Source organism: Acomys minous (assembly GCF_964271855.1).
Source record: "Acomys minous genome assembly, chromosome: 5".
In the NCBI taxonomy this organism is placed as follows: Eukaryota; Metazoa; Chordata; class Mammalia; order Rodentia; family Muridae; genus Acomys; species Acomys minous.
The window spans coordinates 58,215,748-58,242,553 of NC_140494.1; the positions used below are offsets into that span (position 1 = coordinate 58,215,748).

General features: G+C 41.5%; 1 protein-coding gene across 1 annotated transcript in view; it reads right to left on the bottom strand.

Moving 5' to 3' along the window:
- Positions 1-26,806, bottom strand: part of ADAMTS12 (ADAM metallopeptidase with thrombospondin type 1 motif 12) — a 259,452-nt gene that overhangs the window by 31,727 nt on the left and 200,919 nt on the right. Inside the window, exons 17-19 of the mRNA XM_084784120.1 lie at positions 24,342-24,468; positions 15,478-15,688; positions 3,150-4,256 (exon numbers count right to left, since the gene is read on the bottom strand). Coding sequence (XP_084640246.1) covers positions 3,150-4,256; positions 15,478-15,688; positions 24,342-24,468 — 1,445 coding nt within the window. The remainder of the gene's footprint in view (positions 1-3,149; positions 4,257-15,477; positions 15,689-24,341; positions 24,469-26,806) is intronic.

Below are 26,806 nucleotides of genomic sequence, written 5' to 3' on the forward strand. Positions count from 1 at the left end.
TACATTCTTATGGAATATGTGATTTTCACATCTGTCAACTTAGGATCATCACATAACTGACATTGTTTTTTTTATATGTAATATTGTTGTAACTTGCTTAACCTGCTTAAACTCTATAGCCTCTCTGTTGAGACCTACTTAAGTTCCTAACACAACTGTGGCTCCTCTGTTAACACCTGCAATTGCTTTTTACATATCAGAAGCCATTTTCTATCCGAGTCACCATTTTGCATCCGGGTCACCATTTTGATCATGAGGTAGAATTACTTCAGGTTCTCAGGCTCTGCCTGCCTGGGAGCTTGACTAGATGTACTTATAATTCAACACTTTCAGAACAGTCTGCTCGAGTTAATGATTTATATTCTACTTAAACAAAGCCACGATACCCTGCTATGTTCCTTTATCCCAGAATTGTGGGGAACTGGAAAATCCCCAAGCCTATATCCTAGCCAATCAGCTTAAAGTACTTTGCCTAGCTACTTGGATACATTGTGCTCAGAACAAAATCTGTTCTTCTTAGATTTGCTAATAAAAATTATATAATGCTATACTTCCCCTTGCTTCCCACCTGGTTACCTGGGTATGTTTTATTCTTATAAAAACCCAGTCTTAGAAACAGACTGTTGTCACAGTCTGGTTCCTAAATCCAGGCTGTAGCCCTAACTGATCAGTTTTTGTTCAGTGTTCAATAAACTTTCACCAATCTGAGTCTAGTGTTGGGTCAATGTGCAGCTATTCCTGAACCCATAACAATGTGAGCAAACGAACAGCAATAAAAGCAAAGGCACAGAGAATGGAAATGTTTTCTGATTTGCAAAGGAAGGGATTGCTGGTCCTCAGCTGTCTGCCTAAGTTCAAATCCCTGTTCCTCCACTTAACCTCTCTCAGCCTCACCTCTAGTGTATTGGTCTTCTTGGGCTCTAGCAAGTACTGTAATAGAGATCTCATGCTAATTACCTTGAAATCATACTTCTGATGTACCTTCATGCTTATCAGTTTTCACTGTCAGCTCTTGTCATTATAATTCTCTAGAATTTATCAGACAGGAAATATGACTAAAAAACTTGGATTATGAGACACCTTTGTTTCCTTTCAATAAATGAGATCACTATGAATAAAAACATCTTTTTGTCTCTGAAGCTATATTTTTGTAACTAGAGATGTGATGCTGATTCACCAATGAAAAGTGTTATGACTCACTTTAGAAACAGAACATAAGTCCATGTGAAACATAGTTCAACTGGAAATAATTACCAATTTGGTACAGAAACTTTTAGAGTTTTGAATTTACCCATATGTTCCTGGTAAATCCAATCCAGTGGGACTGGCTAATTTACACAAAAGAATGCTTCACCCTTAATTTGTAAGTTGATGCCAGAATTCAGCATAGAAACATCAGGCTATAGTGAAAAGAGAAAGGCCATCATCCCACTGAAAAAGTGACTTCTTGGACATTCACTGGTCCAATAGTATCTTGTGCTTTCTGTTTGTAGATCAGCATATATGGGATAGACACCATCACCTCTCTAGGATAGCAAAAGGGAAAATAGTAAGAGGCTATATGTGAGAATATTCTGGAAATCAGCATGCCTTATAAATTACTCTAATTATACTTCATTATTATGTTAATAACAAAAATGTATCTGTGCTAATAGATTGTTATATTAGAAATTATTCTTAATATATTGCTGCAGTTCATCTCTCTTTAGAAAAGAAAGTAAGACATAAAATGTAAAAAAAAATTTGAATTATTTCAATGTGTGGCTACATTCTTTTATAAGTTCACATACTAAACTTATTATTAAATTTCAAAAGTAAAATAGGTAAATAAAATAATTTTGGTGTCTCAAGGAATATCACTAGTTGTATAATTAGAAAACCAAATATCTATTCAAGTTTCTAAATCCTGAACATAGGGAGCAACATTTTATCATAATACTTAGTTCTTCTTAGATATTACAATTATTTCAATAAGCCAGAGTGCTTTTTTTTATGAGGACACTCAAAAGAAAAAAGAATTAGATAATGAAAGTGGGTTCCTTCCTAGCTCCCAAAATAGGTAAAGTTTGTAAGGTGTAATTGTATATTAATAAGCAGTTTAAGAGTCGTACAGGTAGAAAGGGGGCTCTTCGATAGGTGTTGTCTTGCAAGCTTCTTAAGCTTTTTTTTTTTTTTTACTGCACAAATAAAAGATACTAAATATCATATCAAATCAAATCATATACTTAATAGAATGGAGTATGTGTACTGGGACATAAAAATTGTTGACATAGTAAGCTATAGAATTCTTTTAGAGAGTTTATCCCAGTTTTCCATTCTAGTTGTGATTTTTTTTTTTTTGCAAGATTAAACAAAGTCTGAGCATTAGCTTTCTGCTGGAAATGTGAAGATGGGCTCCTGTAGCTATCCCTCACTGTAGGAATTCTGGAGCGCACAGCTGGAAGGGACACCAGAGATTCTCCGCCGTAGGCATATTAGCCTGCAGCTTAAACACCAGACACAGAGAGATGACTGGATTCTCCATGCTCACACAGTAACTGGCTCAGGCCTCCTGATAGAGACTTTTTTCTCATTGTGTCTCACTGTACGTCTTCTCTTTAGTATTTATAGAATGTGTATAAATATATACTTGTATATACACATTGTTTTATCAATAATATATTTACTCTTCTCCTTCATACTTAGGGAGTTAGCATAGAGATGGTTGTAATCATCATTACATAGATTTCTCATCTATTTACCTATGTATGTATGTATGTATGTATGTATGTATGTATGCATCATCTATGTAACATCTATCATCTATTGATCTACCTATCTCTCTAGCATTTCTATCTATTATTTTTTATCATCTATCTATATTACCTATCATCTATCTTTCCTTCCTCCCTTCCCTCCCTCTCCTCTTCTTCCCTTCCTTTTTTCCTCACTACTTCTCCTTCCTTCTTTTCATTACCTTTTTTCCCTTTCTCTTTTATTTCAACAGAATCTTATTATGTAACTGAACCGGCTTCCAAATGTGCCCTGTAGCCTAGGCTTAGAAATGTGTGCCTCCATGCCCAACTAGACATTTTAATACAAACTACCTTTGGAATTTGCATAATAGGACATTCCTAGATATTTTCCATAAAAAACTGAATCTCTCTTACTTGACTCCAGTTTCCAACAATCCAGTATGCAGGTTTGTGGTTCATAAGCTGCTTGTAATTGGAAACATTTAACAAAAACCCCTCAGCAATCAGACTGGATGCATCTTCTTCAGTCAGGACAGGCCCAGAGCCTTGGTTTGGATTTGTGCTGTTTGGCAATGCCAAGCGCTCGTGGTTTTCTAACGTCTTTGAAGGAGCTGACTCATGGTCTCCTCCAAGAGGGAGTGGGATGTTCCTTGAGTTTTCAGTGATCATCCCCTCAGCTCTCGGAGTCTCATTTTTAAAGGACCAGGCGGGCAGTGAGCCTTCCATCATTGTACTGAAGGGCGGCCACGAAGATCCTTCTTCCACAAAAGATGTTGGTGGAGGTCCAAGTGGTATTTCTGCGTTCTCCCTGGGAGCATCATGTTCAGGCACTTCCATTTTGTTCCATATCACAGAGTTGTTTTCATCCTTGTTCATAGGCTGGTCACTATCTTCCCCTGAGCCACTGTGTATTTCCACTTCTGGGTCTGCGGTCAAGGTATTAGAAAACGGAGTCTCCTGCCAGGTCACAGCGTTGCTAGATGATAAGCTGGAATCACTTGTCGTGGTTGCCCAAAAGTCACCCTCTGAAGTAGGACCTACAGCTGAACTGGAAACGTTCTCATCGTCGGGCTGGATACTCAAAGACCAGGAAGTAGTGGGGCGCTGGGAAGTGCTTGCAGAGGAAGTAAGGTAGTGGGGCTCCTCATCAGCTTGAGTTGGACTATTCGGCCACTCTATCCCATTTGGTTCTTTTTCGGATGCTGTGGTGAAGCCAAGGCTGTTGATTGCTGGAGTGCTTGTGGTCACAGACTCAGGCACTGTGGGTGTGGACAGCGGCGAGGGCCAGGAGATAGGTGCTGGGATGGGCTTGAAGGGGTCATGTTCTGCTGGTGTTGGTTGGTTTTCGGCACTGGGAGCCAAATTTCTGTCAGGTTTCAGAACTCTACGGCTAGATGGGCACTGCCGGAGGCCACACAGAGCTCGACTGTTGGGTTTCCGAGTCTTGTCACAAGGTTCGTTATGATTCTTGGCACATGTGACGCTGCGAATCCGCACACCACCACCACAGGAAACAGAGCACTGGAAAAGAGAGACAGCTGTTACTCTAGCTGGAAAAGACGGATTTGTTTTCATGGTCTGGCCCAGTGGTGATTGAATTGTGCAGCCAATGCTCTAGCGCCATTTGGTTTCCACTGTGTCCTGGAGACCAGCCAGAGCGCAGGACCAACCTGAACAAAACCTGATACAATCAAACTGAAGGCTTTTTTGGGTCTTGAAAACTGGACACTACCATGTACAAGGAGGGCAATGGGCTAAACTGCTCACCCATCACTCTTCAATGAAGAAAGTTTTCTCTTTCTTAGGGCTACAATGCTATTAAATTAGCACAAAAAACCTTCTCAGATTCTCAGAAGTGTACTAACCTAGTTGTAGCTAAGCTTTTCTATTTAGAAAATAATTATTAGAATTCATGCATTTTCTCCCAAGTGTCATAGTCATTTATCTATGGTAAATAGAATTATGTTAAAAGCTAGAGACTCACCATGATCAAAATACTTAAGATCTAAGGGTTTTATTTTTATTTCCTGAACTTGAAAGATGAGAAGCTAATCAAAGGTAGAAATATCCTTTCTCAAAGAATTAGTTCCTTCCACCTGTGTGACATTAATATGCACATCAGGAAAGTGATGTGTCTCTCGCCCTAATTTCCTTTTACATTCTAGAAGGTTTGCTTAAGTATGAGCATTTAGATTGCTTTTGTGGAGGATTCTGACAGGGCATTTAGGGTGAAACCTGCTTCATCCAGCTCCATGCCTGCTAATCGTACATGACTGTTATGTAACACAGGAAAATCAGTTGTTTGTAAGGCCCATTCTTTTACTGACCTGCTCCATTTTCACTTTTCCTGATGACATGCTAATTCAGCCACCACTGCCCAAGCCCCTTTGCTGTCTGTTTTACCCTGATTTATATTCTCTATCTTGTGCCATTGACATCAAAGCAGGTTTCTTAAAGGTATGTGTGTATCATACTTGTTGGGTTTCACAGAGGCTCAGAGCTATTATTCTGTGTGATATTTGCAACATCTCTGCAGGATTTACAAGGCAGGGGGTAATTATTCCACCCTCAACAAGAGAGGAGTTGCAGGCCCCGGGACTCACTTGAAAGGCTGCAAGTCAGCCTGAGTAAGAAGTCACATTATTCAGGTGCTTTATTCTCCACCAAAGGCTAGTGCAACACAGATACACCGATGCTGCTTCATGAGTTGCTCAGTGGCTTTGATTTTAGAAGAGTAATCCAAAGGCAGGGTATCTTTCTTATTCATAATTACTTGTCAGGATAATTCTTACAATATTTGACCACTGTATATATTTGCTCAGCAAGTGTTTTATTTTGTGAAACAAACAAACAAACAAACAAACAAACAAACCAGCAACGGGGTACCTATAAGTATATGCGGTTTTTATTTTAAGTTCCTTGCTTTCTCAAGTCCTATTGGTACAAACATCTCCTCCTTTATTTTGTTTCAATCCAGCACAATCACTCAGTGATGCATAATTGCTCTGTGAAATCAGCTCCTTTGAAAGCAAGAAGCACCACTGAATATGGGAGTCTGTAGATCTAAGGCAGCAGCCAAGTGCAACTGGGCCTCAGGACGCTGTTACTAAAGCACTCCAATACTGAGTCCTAGGACCGGCCAGGACTTCCAGGGCAAATCCTTGGTGGAAACTGCACTTTACCCACCAGGAAACACATGCTATTTCCCACCAAAGGTGAGGCTGTCACTTAGGAAATATTGTCTGCTGGTGCTTCTGTGGCTCCTTCAACAATTCATCAGAAGCCTAAAAAGAGAGCCGGGGGTATTGGCTTCTCTATGTTGTCTCAGATTTCTGCTACTTTTTAGTATGAATACGCTTCATCGCCCATTCAGTTTAGTCATTTCTCATTACATTTTAATCTGAACACCTTGGATTTTCAAATCTTCACAATGTAAGCATTTATAAGTAAGTGCAACAAAGTAATACTCAATGCGTGCCTGAATGCATTTTCCCACCAGCTGGCTTTGTTTTAAGAATGGATTCACAAACAAGGCAAATGCCCACTGATCTCTCTTGGAGCTTTCTCTCCAAGAAACATCAGAATCCATAACAACATAAGGGGATTATTCTACATCCTCCACAAGCCTCTGTGTTGCTTTGACTTGTAAGATTTCTAATACCTGTGGGGGCGTAAAAGTGCACAATATATTTCATTTTTTAATTAAAAAGCTTTGAAATATGTGCTCTCTGTTTCTATCATACTGAATTATGGAAAAAGAGAAATAACTACAAAACCTAGGAGAAATGTCTTAAGTTCTTCAATCTGCCATTTTCATTACATATATATTTTTTTCTTCTGATTTTAGCTCACTCCTCTGGAGATTAAAAAAAATTAATATCTACTTTTCAAGGTTGTGAGAACTATGTGAGTACAATGACCAAAATACATACAAAACAAACAACAACAACAACAACAACAACAACAACACACACACACACAACACACACACACATGTCAATATTTATAGTCTGAGCACATGCATAATATATACAAGGCAACTGGTCTTTAGAAGCCATCGTTATTCCTATAAAAATAATGATGCTTGTGATAATACTGATAACGAGAATGACAAACGGCATGGGGGTGTTCCCCAATCTCTACTGTCGTTTTTGGATTATGGTACATAAACCTGTCTCACCAGGGGAGTTGTGGGTAGAATAGTTCCAGGCACATATCTAGACTGTCAAAAGACTGCTGTACTCTGCTGCTTTACTGCCGCATGTTTCTTAGGCTCAGGTACCCTGGGACAACTGAAGGTGATGCAATCTTACTGTGTTTCAAAATTTGTTTCTAGTTTGTATGTGTGTGTGTGTGTGTGTGTGTGTGTGTGTGTGTGTGTGTGTGTGCACGTGTGTGCGCACTGCGTGTGTACAGGTGCCTGCAGAAGCTAAAAGAGAATATCAGACCCGCTGTAGCTGGTGTAACAGGAAGTTGTGAGCCAGCCAACTTGCATGCTGGGAACCAAATTCACGTAGGAGTTCTGTTCAAACTATGGCACCAGCCAAGGACAATATGTGTAGTAAATATCGAACCCCTACCGAGAGCTAACCAATGGACAGGACATTCTCTACAGTTGAGTGGAGAGTGGGGTATGACTTTCACACGAACTCTGGTGCCCCATATTTGATCACATCCCCTGGATGGGGAGACCTGGTGGCACTCAGAGGAAGGATAGCAGGCTACCAAGAAGAGACTTGATACCCTATGAGCATATACAGTGGGAAAAGGTCCCCCTTATTCACAGTCATAGGGGAAGGGAGTAAGGGGAAAATGGGAAGGAGGGAGGAATGAGAGGATACAAGGGATGGGATAACAATTTACATGAATAAATTAATAAAGTATATTTTAAAAAGGAACCAAATTCCCATTCTTTGGGAGAATGGGGAGCATTCTGAACCACTGGACCATCATCTCTTTAGTTCTGGATACGCCACCTTCTAATTTGCAGATTTCAAGAACTCAATAGTCCTGTTAACTATGAATTTGGTTAACATACAAGAGCAAAGCAAAGGTTACTGATAGCCATCAAGTGGTCTCTCGGGTTGAAATACATTAGGTTTTGGCATTGAAAAGCAGAAGATTTTTCTCAAGTAGCACTTCCAAAGGACTAAATCTGACCTACAAAGGTAGATTCTTTGGTGTACTCGATCTTAAAAAAAAAGTAAGTATGTGAAAAATGGAATAGTGGTGATTGTTTTTAAAGCTAACCATTTCATATTAATAAGAAGACTCTGGATGTTTAGCTTTGCTTGAAAAGTCAGAGCATCATCATTCCTTGGCATCATTCCTCAAAACTTCAGTCTTGGAAACCAGGTTTGGGATGATGGACACATACGTTCTCTCATTCTCTGGCATCCTCGTATGTACCTTCCTTTCCCAGGAGACACCCACTCTTCCAGGTGACCTGCAATGGCCATTTCTTAGCCATCCTTAGCACAGGGCATGTTATGCCCAACCAGACCATGTTGTCTGCTGGTGACATTGAGCCCAAACAGGAAGTTGTCTTTTCTCACTGTTGCCAGAGCAAGCATTTCCTCTTGGTATTAAGCCTGAGCTCCTTCAACTGTGTTTTTCTCCTCAGGAGCTGTCAAGCCCTTCAGATAAGATAAATGCAGCTGTGTGACACATACTTATAGCCCATCTCAGTTGGTACTTTTGGAATTCTCACAACCCGCTTCAGCTATGATTATCATATGCCCTGACATTATAATTTTGAACTCTGTACCAGGCACGCAGGTTGCTATTCATTCTATTTGTGTCCTGTCTGGGAGTTATCTTGCCCTTCTGAGCTACCACTCCTGGGGAAAGCCTGCTGAGAAAAATGCCTGCTGCTAAATTGCTCAGCTCCTCCCACCTGAGGTGCACAGAGGCATGAGGAGCTCACTGTTGGCACAGAGATATGGTGCGGACTGAGTTCATTCAAAACCATAGCAGGAACTTATTAGAGGTTTGGGACTAAAGGGGCTTAGTAAGAAATTGCTAATATGTGAGCATAAAACGTTTCTCTATGTGTGGGGAAATTATAAATAAATGAGTGGGCTCTGGGTCAACAATTATTTCACATGAGCTAAAACATTGCCCGCTTTAAGTTAAAATGTGTTCCTGCTCCTCTTCAAAGGTAGATACATCAGAGTCCAGATGACTCTGACCTCAGAATGTGATCTAACCTAGAGACAGTTCTTCTGGATGGAAACCATCTTAAAATGAGGTCTTAAGAGTGGATACTAACACTGCATGTTCAATATTCTTATAAAAAGGGAAATTTTGGATAGAGAAACATCTTTTGGAAGAATACCATGTAATTGAACCATTGTGGGTCAAGGGGTCAAGGGACCCCAAAGCATGGGAATGAACACCAGTGCCAAGCAAGTGCATGTGACATCCTGCAGGAGTCCCTGCAAACTGAAGAAAACGCATGGAGACACAGGAGCCATTTCCAAGGCTTCCCTCTAGTTTTCTCATTTAGGGTCTCAGGCATTCCTTCCACCATAAGGAAGGAAGAGGAGACATGAAGTCATTCTACCCCACAGAACTTCGGGAGGAAGTTAGCCTACTGACGACTTGATATAGGATCTCTGCCTTCTCAACTCTACTACAAGAGATCTCCCATTGCTTCAGCCAGCTAGTTTGTGAAATGTCATTACAGAAACTCTAAGAAAGCAGTTCTGCATCTCAGTGGTTAAAAGCAAACAGACACAATAAAGAAATCTGGAAACCAGATTTCTGAGTAGTTCTTGCAAATAGTGGCCAGAAACATTCCCCAGGACCAGAAGAATGTAGGCTGCCATGTTTGGAAAGGACTGCCATGTTGGCACTTGCAGAGGCTCTGTTCCCAAAGGAGTTACACAGGCAGAGCATCAACCTGCAGGAGTTGTCCCTTCACACTTGACTTTCAGTCTGCAGGGACTCCTGCAACGATTCGCATGCACTTTCTTGGCACTGGCATTTGTTCCTATGCCTTCCTTTTGAAGAGCCACTGAATGGATGAATACCCTGGTGCTTTACGGTAGGATGGCATCATTGGAAAGTGGGATTGATTAGGTGGGTCCTGGCTGAAGGAAGCCAGCCTTCTCCCTCAGCCTCTTCCTATCACTGTTTCCTAAGTGCCATAAAGTGAACATCTTTCTTCCACCATGGTGTTGCTCCAATCTGTGGGTATAAAACCAATAGAGCCAACAAAAATACATTGAAAACTGAAGCCATATGTGAAAATAAATCTTTCATCTTTTAACTCATTTTCTCAGTTAATATCATATTGTACCTCCTGCAGCAGGCCAACTTATAAAAGAAAATGCTTATTGGGGCTTACAGTCCCAGCAGGTCTGAGTCCATGGTCATGATGTTGGTGACCATGGCAACAGAGAGACAAGCGTAGTGCTGGGGCAGTATCTGAAAGTTCATATCTGACCCATGGTCACAATGCAGAAAGCTGTGGTGGTATGGGCTTTTGAAAACCTAGGTCCTGCCTTCAGTGACACACCACCTCCAGCAAGGCCACATCTCCTCCAACAAAGCCACACCTCATAATTCTTTCCAAACAGTTCTATGAACTAGGGACCAGGCATCCAAACATATGAGCCTATGGGGGATAAAGCATTTAAACATATGGGGGTCATTCTCAGCCAAGGCACTACATCACCGTTTCTTAGGTGTCTGGTTGTCATAGTGCCAGAACACCTTCACAAACAGATTTCACTTAGTATACTTCTAGAAACTTGGTTGATTTGCTGCACAGGATGGGCAGATTACAGATGTTCCTAGACCCCAAGCACATCTGTTTTGGATGCTTTACTTTGTGTCTCCTCAGTTACACTCCAAAGCCTTCCCCGTCTCAAGGGATAGACAGTACGTTTCTGTAGAAACCAACTGAAACATTTCCTCTCTCGATTTTACAATTATTTGGTGAGACTCGGTCATTTTGCCTTAAGAGACTCAGATTTCAGCAATCATTATGTATACTGCGAATTCCAGGGAAGTGAGAAAAGATGACTCTCAAACTGTTTCCAAACAGAATGTATTTCTTATGAGTTCTAGAAACTACCATATTGCTGCATTCCAAAGACACTTGAAATAGAAACAGAAGGAACATTACTGAGATGTATGACAGTATTCAAAGTAGAATCTTAGTGCTCACACTCAAAGCCTGCTTCATCCCTTAGCAGCTATATTACTTGAACATGTCTGTAAGCATCTCTATGCTACAGTTTCTTCTCTAGCCCATGGGGCTATTTTGCTACTAATATGAAATTAAATATGGTTGACTTTCAATATTATTTTGAGTTTTTAAAAGCAACATGTTCATTTGTTTTTAAGTCTCAGGCATTTCCTGAGGGTTTTGAAAAACTGGCAGACGCTACGAAAGCTGTCTATAGTGCTTTGTGAATCAAGGTGGCCCTGAACAAAAAGATGGAATAGTTTAAGAGGAAAATCACCATCGATCAGTTCCTTTGGGACTCTATATACTGCTGATGGACAAAGATTACAAAATCGGAGTAGCACAGAAAGTCAGCCTTTGCCTTCTTTTCAGGTAATGAGGTCATCATGCAGTGACACGCACTGTTTTTCAGGCCATGCAAGTGCTTATATGGTTTATGTTATTCAATCCTTACAATAACAGAGATGGGAAAGGATTTGAGTAGGATTAATAGGAGCTTGAGATTTCAGAATTAGAGATTTCAGGGACAGAAAACACACAAACAAAAAAAATCACCACCCTACAAAGTCTCTGAAATGGGAGAAAAAATACCCTGGGTTATAGTTTGTGCAGCTGAAGCCGCATGAAGTGAAACAATTTACCTAGGACTGTACTGTGGGTGTATGCAGCATAGCTGAGTCTGGATGCTTCTTTGGGACCTTTTCTGCTTCCCTTCTTGTCTGAGATACATAAAGCCAGACACATGGTCCTTTCAGGGGTTTCCTGTCCATCCAGCCATGTAAAAATATGCTACAGCTTTCCATTGAGCCTATGAAAGACCCATTCTCTATATCTTAGATGCAAGACTAAAATCCTGACGTGAGATGGGTGTGGCGATGTAGTTCCAGATATTCAAGAGGGCGGTGCAGTGCAGGAAGGTCAAAAGTCAGAATCTAGCTTAGATGACTTAGCAAGAATTAATTTTAAAATAAACTTTAAAGTTTTGGAGATGTTAGCGAAGCAGGAGAGGGCTTTGTTTACAGCGAAACCCCGAGTGTGATTTTGGCAATTATGTACAATGCCTCTTGCAGAAGGAGAGTGTTTTGTCTACGATCTAGAAAGAATATGGTGTCTACTATATTGTTCTAGCTGCACAGATGCTTGGAGCTAAACTTCAAACTGCAAAATAGTAACCATGTGGGTTACACGTGTAGATCATGGTCTCTATTCCTGGTCATGGCCATAGTTCATTTCAGCACTACAATGTGTGGAGCCTTTTAGTGTAATTAGCCTAAACTTCTCCTGAAGAGAGAAGCACAAGTTCAAAACAGACAAAACCCCAGCACAGAGAAGAGGAAGTGGACACAAAGTCCCACACCTACCCAAGAAGTTGTTTGCAATTGATACTTTCTGGGAAAGGAAAATAAGTTTTCCTCAATGGCCTGTCACTGGGTATACCAACCTCACTCCAGGGCAGGCTCCATGCCTAGGAGTCATTGGCCAACATAAAGCGGACTCCGTATTTTTCTATATATGCTTTTTGTTTAGTTTTGGCATTTTGCTTTGGCCTTTGGTTTTTCATTTGTTTGTTTTTTTAGAGAGAAAAGGTGAGAGGGAGAAAGGGGAGAGACAGACAGATACAGAGAGAGAGACAGAAAGAGAGACAGAGATGGAGACAGACAGACAGAGACAGAGAGAGATAGACAGAGAAGGACAGAGAGACACACACAGAGAGACAGACAGAGAGACAGAGACAGACAGAGACAGAGAGAAAAAGGACATGAAGTTGAGTGACTAGGGAGGTGGGGAGGAGCTGGGAGTTGGAAGAGGGAAAAGAATTAGATAGAAATATATACTTCTGTTTGTTTTGTCCTGTTCTGATTTTCTTTTATTTGCTTTTCTTTTATTTTATTTTTAGATGACTTTTTTTAATTAACAACTGACATTTTATTAAAATTATAAAACAAGAAAATTTTATCTTCCAATTTCCATTTTCCCTTTTTTAATGTGTTTTAAGGACAAATATTATGATGCCTTTGTGCTTAGTCATAATTACTTATTAAGATACAAGCCTAAGTTAGCGAACATCCTCCCTTGTCTTTTTTTAAGGAGAAAGAAGCAGGTAGATTTGGATGCGAGGGCAGGTGGGAAGGACATGAGGGGCATCGAGGGAGAACAAACTGTGATCTGAGTATATTGTATGAAGAAGGTCTGTTTTCAATAAAAAAGAAAGGTAGTTAAAGTGCATATGTAAAATTTTTGATAAAAAAGAAAATATATACACACATAAAACTGCACAAAGGTATCTTGGCATAGTTAGAATGTCAGAGACATTATCCTATTTCAGCAAAGCTCATTGAAGGTTATTATCAAGACAGCAAAAGGAGGAAGGAAGATTTAGCCAATGCGTTTGGATAAAGCAGCATCAATTTATCCACAGATGCTGATTTACCTCCAGGCATTTTGCCTAAATCCACCTCCTAATAAGGGTATCAGCTTGACTCTTCTGCTTAGCTCTGAAAGAGGCAGCTAGAAACTGGATTCAACCTCACAATGGCCTGTTTTGGAGACTACAGACACTAGCACTAGCACTTGTCACCTCATGCCAAGGTTTTTGGTCTCTTGCTTTCCAGCTAAGCCAAGTTATTATGTGCAGTATACATGGGCTCAGGAGGACGGTCTCTTCAGCCAAATCTGTGATTACAGTCTGTTGAGAAAGCACTGGGATTCTGGCTATTATTAGTAAGTCCTACATGGCAAGAATTATTGAGTGTTTTGGATGCAGCCGATATATTTTTTTGGTAAACAAATTTAATGGATCCATCACAATACCCCATTCAGCTTTATTTTGACAACACTATAATTTATAGCAGTCTAGGTTGGTGATGAAGAGGTCATGTCAAATCCATGTTGTGATTGTTCCTTTGCAGGAACAGGAGAGAGGACATTCTGACTTGACATGGCGTGTGCAGATGGATCAGTGCACAATCTATAATGTGCTTGTATTACTGCTAGACATATCATGGCACGCGCCCTTTGTGGTCTTTTCCCTCCACTGCAGCAACATTTTTATCCTTCGTCTCCCATTTGATAGGAAAGTTTCATAGTCTGGGGACTATGATCTCCATTTCCTTAGCCCGCATTCCTACCCAAACATCCTGCAAAAAACTAGAAGTTAAATGATCCCAGCTATGATATGTTAAAGAAACTGCCTTTTGAAGGTTACCAAAGCTGATCACTTCACCTTCAAATAAGTATCTTCAGAGAGGGTAACTTTATCGATGCAAAATTTAGATTTCTTCTTTAGGTACTGTTTTTGGAGCATCTTTAAAAGGTACCCAAGAAATCTATTCACAACAAAACACTATCTAAACACAAATGTTTTATCACAAATGTGAGCACATTGGCTACTTATTCTACAATTTTCATCCCAGTTATTTTCCTATACTGTTCTCTTGCACCAAATATTTCCTACTTCCCTGAAGGTATGTCCTCAGAAAAGCTTGGGAAAAATGTCTGGTTTCTGTTATAGGAAGCTTGTGGCTTCTCAAGAAACTGCTCAAGGGCCAGTGGGCTGTTTCAGTGGATAAAGGCATTTGCCACCAAACCTGGTACCCTGGGCATGGTCCCTTGAACCTGCATGGTGCTGGGAGAGAACCAATGATGCTCACAGTTACTGTCTGATCTCCACAAGTGTGTCACAGCACACGTGTCCACATACACAATAAAGACATGCGTTAACATTTTTAAAAGAGAAAGCATTTATGACAAAGGTAGTATTGCCCTTAAATTTCTGTCTGGTTGTTCCTTAGGCCATAACTGAAATTCATGCAGAAAAGTAGAAATGAGGCCTTTGGAGGCGCCAAGGAGCTTGACCTTTTCCAGTCTCTCTTAGGCATAGCAAGGCCCGACAGACCCAGACTCAGCAGTGACATAGAAAATTAAAATTTGCTTATTTTTTTCTGTCCTCATAACCTTCAAGCCCTCTGATTCCTAATCACTCCCACAGATTGAGATCAAGTTAATTTGGGGAAAGTGCAATGCTAATTTGAATTTATGAACTACTAACAGATATCTCTAACACATGCTGAGTGGATTAATGATTTGAATGGTTTTGGAATCAAGTGCATTCTTCATTTTTCCACCAGAGTAATACTCCTTTGGGTTTAGTTAACAACACTGAGCTTCCAAGTGCTTTAAGGACTAGCTTTGGGGATATGTGTGTGCATGTGTGCATGCGTGTGTGCATGCGTGTGTGTGTGTGTGTGTGTGTGTGTGTGTGTGTGTGTCTTTGGTTTACTACAACAGCTTAACAATGGGGCAACCACTATTTCAATGAAGCATCGATTAGCTGTCACGAGCCTCTACCAGTGAGACCCACTTGATCCCTAGTCCGTAGCTGCTCACTCTTCAGAGGAGGGTAAGGTTTTGTAAGGCTGGAGACAGGAAATGCAGGAAGCGAGCCAGCCATGATGGATGCTGTACAGCAGGCAATTTTAAGCTAAGTCATTTTTGAGTAACGATGAAGCAGGGATAATGGCACAGTCCCTTCAACCATGAGCTTACCTCACTCCAGTTGCCTACTGTCCAGTCTGATGGACACAGAATATCTCTGTTACAGGAAACAAGCGCCTTAGGTCTCAGCAGGTGCTGGCAGTCTGTAGCTGGGAGAGCCTGCTCATCAGAGCCCATGGTCTGGATGCACAGCACTGTTCTCCTTTTTTCTCCGTAGGGCCCGCACGTTGTCGAACATGCTTCCCATTCCCCTGCCCACCACCTGCAGGCAGACACAGACATGAGCAGCGGATGAGCAGAAGTACGACGTGCCCATTCATTCAGTCACTGGGAGGGAAAGTAGGCAAGCAGACATGGAGCCGGGAGGCTGTTGGAGATGATGCAGATTTTGTAGATCCATTCTGCAGACAGGGCCAGTGTGACTTGCTCAGTTATAAACCCCAGAGCCCAGGCAGAGACCTGGCATATATAGTTACTTAAAAAAAAACCCAAAGCTTTGTATCTTGGAGCACTTGTTGTTGTTGTTGTTGTTGTTTTTTCAGAGGACCTGGGTTCAGTTCCCAGCACCCACATGGCAGTTCACTATTGTCTGCAACCCCAGTTCTAGAGGACCCACTGCCCTATTCTCACCTCCAAGGACACGAGGTACATGGATACTGGCAGGAAAAACATTTATACATATAACATTTAAATTTTACTTTAAAAGAATGATGCCTTTTAATGAAAAAAAAATATATGCTTCCCTTTTAAGTCAAGAAAATTGAGGTCCAAGGTTCCTTAGTGCAACTTCAGCTGAGTTTAAGCTTCACTCTCTCATCTGTTTGGTGGGGGTAGTAATAGTGACTTTGTCAGGACCATGAATTAAATGAAATCCCAATTCTTACAAAATGAGAAGCGCAGAGTGTCCCTCGCCCCAGGATCCCAACCACCTGTGATTCGTCGGTGCTTTGACTGTAGGTATTGACGTCATAACGTTCAACTACTCTCTAGGTCTCCTGGCTCTTCACCTAACGTTTTTCTATACCGCTGTGAGGCAGATAGAAACACACCCATTTTATTTACTTAGGAAATGTCAAATCTAACTCATCGCCTTTATTTTGTCTCCGCGTCGTCTGTGACCCGCTTGTTCACAGTTTCACTTACTCGTTTGATAAAGGGAAAGAAAAATAACTTAAATAAGACAATTTCTTGCGTCTCAGAAGTTCCTGAGAAGTCGAGTAGTTGGATAAATTAATATTTTGGATTCTCTGAGGACAAGCTAATGGGCAAACTCTTTGTTCATGAGTGGGTTAGCTGAACATCCCAGGATGGCTCCGGTGGCGACAATGAAGTGCTTTAGAAGAGAGCAGTGATCCTTATTGGAACCTTCTCTTTTCTCCCTTCTCCACCACTATGCAAACCACCCCACTATGCAAACCCTCTCAGGCACAGGAAGCAGAACTGGTGTCTTCTTTCAGTGTACTTCGGGTCCATCAATGCCCCATGGACACCCAATTCTCCCGTATAAGCTTATATACAGTAATAAAGGAGAACATTTCTATTTTTCACAGGAAAATAGCTCTCCAATCTTGGCCTGGAGAATGCCTGCTGGCCTTGAAACAGTGTCCAGTTTTGGTAATTGTGAAGATAACAGTGGTTTGCTCTGTTATTTTCAGTCACTGTACAGTTTATTTTTATGGGTAGAACTTGTTTTGGTTCTCTTACTTTTTATCTCAAGTTAAAATTTTCAGAAGGAAGCTTTCTCAATTCTATTATTTTCTTGAGTTAACAGGTAATTGAGATTACTGACTTATTCTTTGGTGTTTAGTTCTGGTTGCCTCATACGAATCCAGAGTTAATACTTGACAGTGTGGTATTAAAGCACGTTAATGCCCACTGTATTAATCTAATTACTTTGCCCCACGTCTGACATTTCCAAAGGAGGCCAGACTGACTGCTGAATACATAAACTGTCATTCTGGAAAGGCCCTAATCTGAGCTAACTGCAGGCCTAATTTATCTAATTACATGCTTCAGGGCTTTCAGTTGGGTTATAACAACGTGATAATGGTGCTTCTTTTTTCCCTTTCTGGAGTTTCTTCCATAGTCCTCATGGAATGATCATATGCTCGTCCTGTGATTACACTGTGTTGCCCTGTTGGGGGCAGGCAGAGTGAAGAGATGGCTCAGTGGTTAAGAGCCCTGGCTATTCTTCCAGATGACCCGTGTTCAGTCACCAGCACCTACTTGGCAGCTTACAACCCTCTGTAACTCCAGTCCCAGGGGATCTGACATCCTCACGCAGACATGAGTGCAGGCAAAACACCAATGCACATAAAATAGAATTAAACAAATTCTCTATTAAAACATTTTGTCTAAAGTCCATGCCTAACTGGATTGTTCAGTATGTGAGGACAGAGCCCTTAGTGATTAGGGGTAATATAAACTGCTGCTTGTGGGAGTAGCCTTGCTGTCCTTCACTCTTGTGCTCTCTTGTCCTTTCATCTGTTGTGTGAAGATAAAATAAGAGAAGCTTTACCAATGATGGGGCCTAGATCCCAGAATTCCAGTTTCTAAAACCATGAGACATATAATTCTGTTCTTTATAAATCACTCAGTCTATGGTATTCTGTTACATCAGCACAACCTAGACTAATACATCTTGTCAGCTTATAATGGGAGTCATCTACATCTCATTTTTTTTCTGCCAAAGTCTTCCACATTCAAGTTTTACCATTGGCTCTCAATCCTCCTTCATCTGGTTACTTCTTGTTAGCTCGACTCAACTATAGTCACCTGGAAAAAGGGAACCTCCGTCAGAATGGCCATACACAGATATGGCAAGTGTATGGGGGCATTTTCTTAATTACTGATTGATATGAGAGGGCTCAAAATACAATGCCTCCCAAACCCCAGACAAGTGGTCCTGAGTTGTATAATAAAACAGGATGAGCAAGTTGTGGTAAGGAATCCAATAAATAGCATTCCTCCATGGTCTCTGCTTCAGTTCCTGCCTCTGGGTTTCTGCCTTGGCTCCCTTAATGATGCATGGTGATGTAAAAATGTAACATCATATCCTTCTCAATGGCACTGACAAGGACAAGACTCTGCTTGACTCAATGCCATGCACTGCCTTGTGACATCCATTTTTAACAGAGAAGTCTGCAAAGTCAGGTTAAGAATGCCCACCCAGACTGCAGGCACAGCAGAGTATCATTAATAGTGTTAGGGGTTGGCTCTTTCCCATGGGGTGGGTCTCAGTTTGGTCCAGGCATTGGTTGGACATTCCATCAATCTCTGCTTTATTTTTGTCCCTGAACATCGTGTAGGTAAGGTACATTTTGGGTAGAAGTTTTTGTGGGTAGCTTGGTGTTCTCCCTCCACTAGGAGTCCTGTCTAGTTAGAGGGTGCCCTTTTCAGTCTCCATGACTCTTGCTACTAGGATTCTCACAGCTAGAGTCAGCCCTATATCCTCCCAGGAGCCCACCCTGTCATAGGTCTCCAGCTTGTCATAGAGATGCCCCACCCATGATTTCTCAAGCATAGCATAGCTGGTCCCTGAGAGGCTCCACCCAGCAGTGGATGGAGATGCTGACACAGCAAACCATTGGGTGGAGCATGGAGAGACTTATGGAAGAGTGGAGTAGGGGGAAGATAGAAGGGAGGGGACAGGAGCTCCACAAGAAGACCAACAGAGCCAACTAACCAGGGCACAGAGGGACTTACAGACACTGAAGCTCCAACCAAGGACCATTCATGGACTGCACCTAGGCCCCTACACAGATGCAGCCCATGGGCAGCTCAGGCTTCCTGTTGTTCCCCTAGTACAGAGAGTGGAGGTGTCTCTGACGTAGACTCTGTTGCCTGGTTTTCAATCACTTCCCCTGGCATGGCTACCTTGCCAGGCCACAAGGGAAGAGGATACACTCAGTCCTGATGTGATTTCATGTGCTGGGGTGGGTTGGTAGAGGTGCTCCCCTTTTCTGAGGAGTAGAGGAGAGGTCATGGGGGAAGAGGGAGGGAGGGTGGGACCAGGAGAAGAGAAGGGAATGGGTTATGATCAGAATGTAAAGTGAATAAATAAAAAAGAATGCCCACCCAGACAGGTGAGGTGATACATGCCTGCATCCCAACACGCAGGGAGGCAGAGGCAGGTGCATCTCTGTGAGATTGAGGCAACCTTGGTCTACAAAGTGAATCCGGGACAGCCAAGGCTACACAACTCTATCTCCAACCCCTCCAAAATGAAATAAAATAAACAAAAACAAAGAACAAACAAACAAACAAACAAAAGAATGCCCTCCCAAGTAAGCAAATCCTTGATGTCTGATTGGGTTCTTAGGCCCCAGGTGATGTGTAAACGCTTTGATATATCTTGAGAAAGAGTGCTGCCAGGTCAGCGTAGCCCCATATTTTCTTTACTCCTAAATTTTTTCTCTTAGTATCTGCCCACCCATTGATGCTTACCCTGACACTTTAATACAGACTCCTACTTGTCCAGGCTATATTTGATGTTGAGATCAATATTTTCTCCATATTAAGTTTCTATTATAGTGGTCTCATGCCCATGATGTTGTCGAGTAAAGGGTGTGTTATTTCATGTTAACAAATATCACTGACTAATGTTTCCTTTCAGTACACCTAACACACAGCTGGTCCTCATGTTGTGAATAGTGTTCTTAAGTCACTAAACGTTATTTGATCTCTTACTCATTATGATGTAAAAATCCTAAGGACTGGAGCTATGTTACAGATTTTTACTGTCTCAACAATTGGGGAGCTTTTAAAAACAGTGATAGTATCTATATCTGACTGAATACGGAATCTCTTGTAGGGAGGACCAGGCTATCAATGCCTTGTAAAAACTGCCCAGTGAATTATCTCAAATCAGGACTGGAAACTACTGTTGTTCTTGATGCCAAAAAAGTGGCACATAAAGTTATAGCTTTTTATCTCTAAATTTTACCCAAACAACAGACTTTATTGTTGTAGTATGAGCCATAAGTAATATAAAAGTGCATCTCTCTCTCTCTGTGTGTGTGTGTGTGTGTGTGTGAGAGAGAGAGAGAGAGAGAGAGAGAGAGAGAGAGAGAGAGAGAGAGAGAGAGAGAGAGATGAAGAGCCCTTAGTTGGCCTGGAATACTTTTCTCTGCTTTAGCTAGAGTCTCACCCTGAGGGGGCTCAGGAGGGGCAGAATGGAGAACCTCTGAGCCCCTCTATTACCTGTAGCTTCTAGCCCACCCTTTGTGCTCGCAAGGGCAACTGTAACTGCTATGCACCAAGTTGCATCATTCTCTCACCATTATTTCCCTGATGGCTGAGACCAGAAGTGCTGCAGCATTACCTATAATACGTATGAAAGCCTTGTGCAACAAAGAGCAATCCATACTAATCTCAGAAGTGCTGACATAGGAAGACCTTGATTGAAGCCACACGCTGTTCCTTCATGCAGCAAAACCTACACACAGCTGCTGGGGTTGAAGGAAGAGCTGCGATGTTAATTGAATATTTCAGATGTGCTCATAGCTGTAACCTTGCAGAACTTTGTTATGCTACAAAGCAGAGTCAGAATGAAATCAGCTAGGGTGAAGGAGCACAAATGACTGCTTTCTGCAGTCAGATATTCCAAAGAATTTCTTTCTTGGCAGCTGTGGTCCTCAAAACCATTGGCTGCCTCGTATTTGTTCTAAGGCGTAGATAATTCGACACTTAAAAGAAAAATCAAATCTTTACAAACAAAATTTGTCTCAGACACTCCTCTGGGGAAGAGCCACAAATGTTGAAGTTGAAAATTAAAAACCAAGATATTACTGAAGAAAAACTGTATTGAGAAAATAAAAGAAAGATGTGTGTGTGAGAGAGAGAGGAGAGGAGAGGAGAGGAGAGGAGAGGAGAGAGAGAGAGAGAGAGAGAGAGAGAGAGAGAGAGAGAGAGAGAGAGAGAGAGAGAGAGAGAGAGAGAGAGACTTTTGGAAGGGGAGATGACAGCTCTGGGTGATGTCTTTTCAGACATCACAGAGATCTGGTGTCTAAGGGAGATGCACTAGAACTTCCGGTCAGGAAGCAACCCCTTGGCTGAGCTGTGAAAATGCACACCACTAACCAAGCAACCTTTCCTCATTATCTACATGTTTAAAGCAATGTAATTTCATTTTTAAAAGAAAAATCCCTTTAAGCCCTTTGTGAATTTGAACACACAAAACTTAGTTCTTATAGTCAGCCTTTCCTCCTGTTTGCTCATCAATTTTCATTTTGTTGATATTTTTTTCTTTGACTGTTTCATTCTCCCTGTCTCTCTCTGTTTCTCTCTCTGTCTCTGCCTCTGTATCTCTGTCTCTGAGTCTGCCTCTGTCTCTGTCTGTCTCTCTGTGTCTCTGTCTCTGTCTGTCTATCTGTCTGTCCGTCCGTCGTCTCTCTCTCTCTTTATCTATCTATCTATCTATCTATCTATCTATCTATCTATCTATCTCTATCTCTATATCTCTATCTCTATCTCATAAATCTTTCTATGTAGCCAAAACCACCATTGAACTGATTCTCTTCCTCTCCCCCTGCCTCTTGGGATTACATGTGTGTGCCACCATGCCTGGCCCAAGTGTGACGTGGTTACCTTTGCTAAGGATTTTAATCTATATAATGAAACAAACAGATAGAGCTATAAGAAAAGGATTCTGTGTATATAGCATAGCAACAAAGAAAACTTTTATAGCAATTACAATACAGTCAACTAGCTGGAGTCAAGTAACTGCCTACACGCACATTATCACTGACTTTTAAACCTTAGAGACCCACAGAATATGACATTGAAAGATGTTTCTATGATTTCAAGGATCATTTGACAATAAGACAGGCTAACTCCTGGCAACACCCAGCCTACCTCAGAGAAAAGGATGAGCATCAAAGAACCTCCTTATGGAGATGGCTTCAAATGTAGGAAACCAGGTACTAGGCAAAATTTCCTCATTTCTGCCACAGACAGAATTCTGCCTAAAAAAGGGCAAGCTTGGATGCCAATCTCTGTCAAGACAGGGTAAGCAAGTCCTCAATAATTCCTTCCTCACAAATATGTCTGTCAGATATATTGGGCCAGAAGGCTAAAGATGATGCTCCAATATTATAGAGAATTTTGGGTGACTGTTCATGCATTGAACTGTTTCTGTCATTTTCTCATTTTGGAAGCTGCTAACTTGCACTTCTTATTTACTCAGGTAATTAATTTTATTCCTTCTCAAGTCTCTGATGTGGTTAAAAACCAGATAGTGTAGTTTTACAATTAAGCTTAGTTGTTTAAGGGTTAAGATGTTTTTAGATGTAGATAGATGTTTTAAGTTGATAATGACGAGATATGATGGATAGTAATTTACATTCAGAATTTTAGGCTTACCAAGATAAGAAAGATGTTTTCTTCAAGGTTGCCAAATGCCAAGGTTGTTCAAATAGGCAGAACACTAAGAATGTAACATTTATATAATTCCTGATTGTTTCATGGTCCTTCTTGCTGTATGTAGTTTATTGCATATATGTATATTAATACAAATGTATATGTAAAAGTAAGAAAATATATTATGTGTAGGTATATGTATGTGTAGGTATGTGTGCACGCATGTGCATGTATATTTGTGTGTGCACCTATACTTGGATATAAAATAAGTGAACATTGTATTTCAGAACCAGAAGAGAAGGTGTAATTGGGTTTATTAATGTCCTTTTTTGAAGGCTGTGTCATTAGCTTGAGTGCAAACTGAGCCAACTCAGACTTGCCCTGTTAATTCTGTTCTTTAGCAACTGCAAGCTTGGCCCCTGGTGCTACCATGCATAGAAACAGCCTCAAAAAACAAAAGAAAAAAAGAAAGAAAGAAAGAAAAGAAAAAGAAAAAGAAAGAAAAAGAAAACCCAGTAGTACCTTAGGAAAGAGATACCAGCAAAGGGACAATGTAGCTTAAATTGAAGTAGAAATGCTGTCCTGTGGCAGGATCTTAAAAGATTTGTCAACTGCCTGCGCGTTTCTCTTCTTCAAGCACAATCTTCAGATTGTTTAGAGAAAATTGGAAGAAATTGTTTATAACACAATGGCCGAATGCTGAGAGTAACTATTCTCCAGGATGTGTCGATCTGGGTGAGGCAGAGGCAGCACTCTGGACTAACAGATAACCTGCTCAGTAAGAAAGACACCCTGCGTGTCTCCTTCCTGCCGGCTGGGCTTGTGCAGTGGCATCTGGCTCCTATGTAGGTGCACCAGCGCCTCCTCTGTTCTAACTGCCATGGTCGCATGACTGACTGCATGAGAGGAGGCTGGACACATGAACCAATTCTAACTTGTGTACCAAGAGGTTCCATCTATAAGCTCAGCTTAGGAAACATTGCTGGAGAGAAGAATACCCTAACCATATTCTGGCCTGCTGTTCTCAGGTCCGAGAGATGCTGAGATGCTAGGTCATTATAGAGCTTCAGGGATGGGAAGGGTTTTGTGTATAGCAGTGGGGAGATCAAGTCCCAGGTGAAGCTCTTGACCACAGTCGCAGCTCTGACAACAGCCTGCGTACTAAGACCCCTCTTTAGGGAAGCCTGAAGTAACACTGGGCACTGTCAATTCAGAATATGAATATGGGAAAGCTCGAGGTCCAGTGGGGGTTGTGTCCTTGGAAACCTAAACCACGGGGTGGTTAAACAACTTGTGGGTGAATGCTGTGAACCCCGTCTTCAACAGTTTGAGATGGAGTCTTAGCAAATCAAAATATACAGTGTATCTATGCACTTTGTAAGAACTGAGACAGTATCCTCACAGCTTGCCGCAGACTGAAAACATAGCCACAGAAGCCTCTCACAGCCCTCCTGTATTGACTTTAAGAACACAGCCCACAATTACCATGGAGCTATTAAATGAAGCGCCTGGGCAGGCGACACACAGAGGTCCAGCTTCATGAGACCAAGGGTTACCTGGGAGGACAGTCCTTCTCGTAGCATGTCTTCTGTCTCCCACTGGGCTGCGTTTCTGGGTTACAGAAAGTAGCTTTCACTATCCCATGGCCCTTCTTGACACAATGAGCAGCCTGCCGGCGGATACCTGGGGAAGGAACCACACCCGTTGAATTCTGAACCCACATGGATGCTCCTGTACAAGAAAACCTTGTCCTCAGGGAGGCCATGATAAAGACTGTAGTTAATGGCTCCCATCCTAGTGGAGCCTCCTGACGCTTCTAGCCTCCAGACCAGACCTTTGAGTGACTCTTTTTTTTGTTGTTGTTTATTTGTTTTTCGAAACAAGGTTTCTCTGTGTAGCCTTGACTGTCCTGGACTCACTTTGTAGACCAGACTGGCCTTGAACTCACAGCGATCCACCTGCCTCTGCTTCCCGAGTGCTGGGATTAAAGGCGTACGCCACCACAGCCTGGTGTGACTCCTTGAGTCTTCCTAGCAGAGTGCCTAAACATATTGAGTAGAGATTTTCCATCCATTGTGTGCCCTGTACAGACGTCCATCTCACAGTCTGTGAGCATGATAAAGTGATGCTATTTACTACATTAAACTGAGAGCGGTTTCTCATACTGAAAAAAAAAAATACCTCTGTGGACTGTATGAGTGTGAGTTCTCTTTCCTTCTCCAGTCACGCCAAATGCAGCTTAGTTTACAGAGCACTGTTGCTGCTGCTGACTTGGTGATTGTGGTCGACATCGAGGTCTGGAATTGGAATACTATCTTTTTGTCGAACTGCTCCTTCTCCTAATTTTCCTGGTCTAGGAAGAGTAGTCTCCTTTCCCTCACATTCAAGTGTTCATGGGGCAGTATTTACCTTCCTTGATTTCTCTAAACCCTCCTGTACCTGTGAAAGTAGCCAAGGAAAGTAGCCAAGGTAGCAAGTGCCTGTCTGTGAACAGTTTCCTGCTGGCGTCTATGAATAATATTATCTCCTTTATAATAATGAGCTTAGCAGTTTAGAGTAAAAAACCCAACACAGTAACTCTTCAGTGGCACGGTCATTAGTCTGAAATCCAGTTTTGGAATAGTGGCAGCTTTCTTTCACGTGGGCTGCTGTAAAAGCTTTAGTGGAGGCCTTAGAACTGGGTCATGCTTTTAAGAGTAATTACTATTATGTAACACTGAAAATTCAGAAAGTGTGAGATTAGACTGACCTTGATTTTTCTGTAGAAAAAAAAAGTCCATGGTTTGTCATTTGTTCTTTTTTTTTCCCCAAACTGGACAGTGCCCTCAAAGAAATTTTACCAATGAAGCTACCAGTAAACCTGTGTCATGTCAACACTAAATTATTTCTCATCTGAAAATATTTCCTTGAAACATCTACTTCCAAGGTGGAAAAACCTATGAGATGGCTCACCACATTAGCCACTTGCAGCCAAGGCTGACAACTTGAGTTTGATTTCCAGATCCACTGTGAGTAAGAAGAGAACCTACCATAGGAGGTAGAAGTCCTCTGTCCACCATGTACCCATGGTGACATCTGTGTGCCTGCACAGACACGCACAGACACACACACACACACACACACACACACACACACACACACACACACACTGCTATTTCTAGGAGATGGTAAGACCCTTTTAAATACTTGATAAATTGTACTGGATGTTAGTTGTATAAGGCCAGTTAAGTGCCTTAATTTTAAACCTGTCACCCTGCTTCAGAACTGGTCATCTTGCATGAGAATGCACCTTGAAAGAAGGGTAAGTTAAGTTCCTCATGAAAAACAAGTGCAAGAGCAGTGACACCATTTATTATAGTCTCATCTTAATATTGGGATCTGTGAAATAGAGTCTGCTATACAGTTAGTTTGTATAAGATGTTTTAAATTCAAAATTCATATTAGGATAGGTTACATAAAACAACTGAAGGCAGCTTTGCAAACAAGAGTGCAGCATTTTCGAAACATCTAACAGCATCATCTGAAAGGACTTGAAGTATTACCAACTCAGTCTTCGACGTACTGAATAAGATCTCTTTCCTTACGCCTGCTCAAAGGACAGTAATATCAGTACGAGGTAAAGTTCATATCCGCACAGAAACTATAATTCTAAGACTGCACATCAGATGATTTTAATAATGTAAAATGATGACAATTTTGTGAATCAATAGATTTGTCATAAAAGCTCTTCATAAATACCAGTACCCAGAAATAACACTAACTTCACAGGAAGAAGAAAAGGTGAGGATTAATAGCGGGTGATCTTGTTCATAAGTACAACTAATTCTACCAACTTTCAACTTTAGTTACTATGTTCCTGGCTTCACTAGCTCCGTTGGCTCTGTTTTCTCCATATCTACCCACCACAACACAAACTCAGTCCAGGAACACTTGCATCCTGCCATTACTAGTGTCTGTGTATGTGGGATCGTGTGAGCAAAGGCACTGGATGGAGACTATCAACAACAGTACCACATCAATC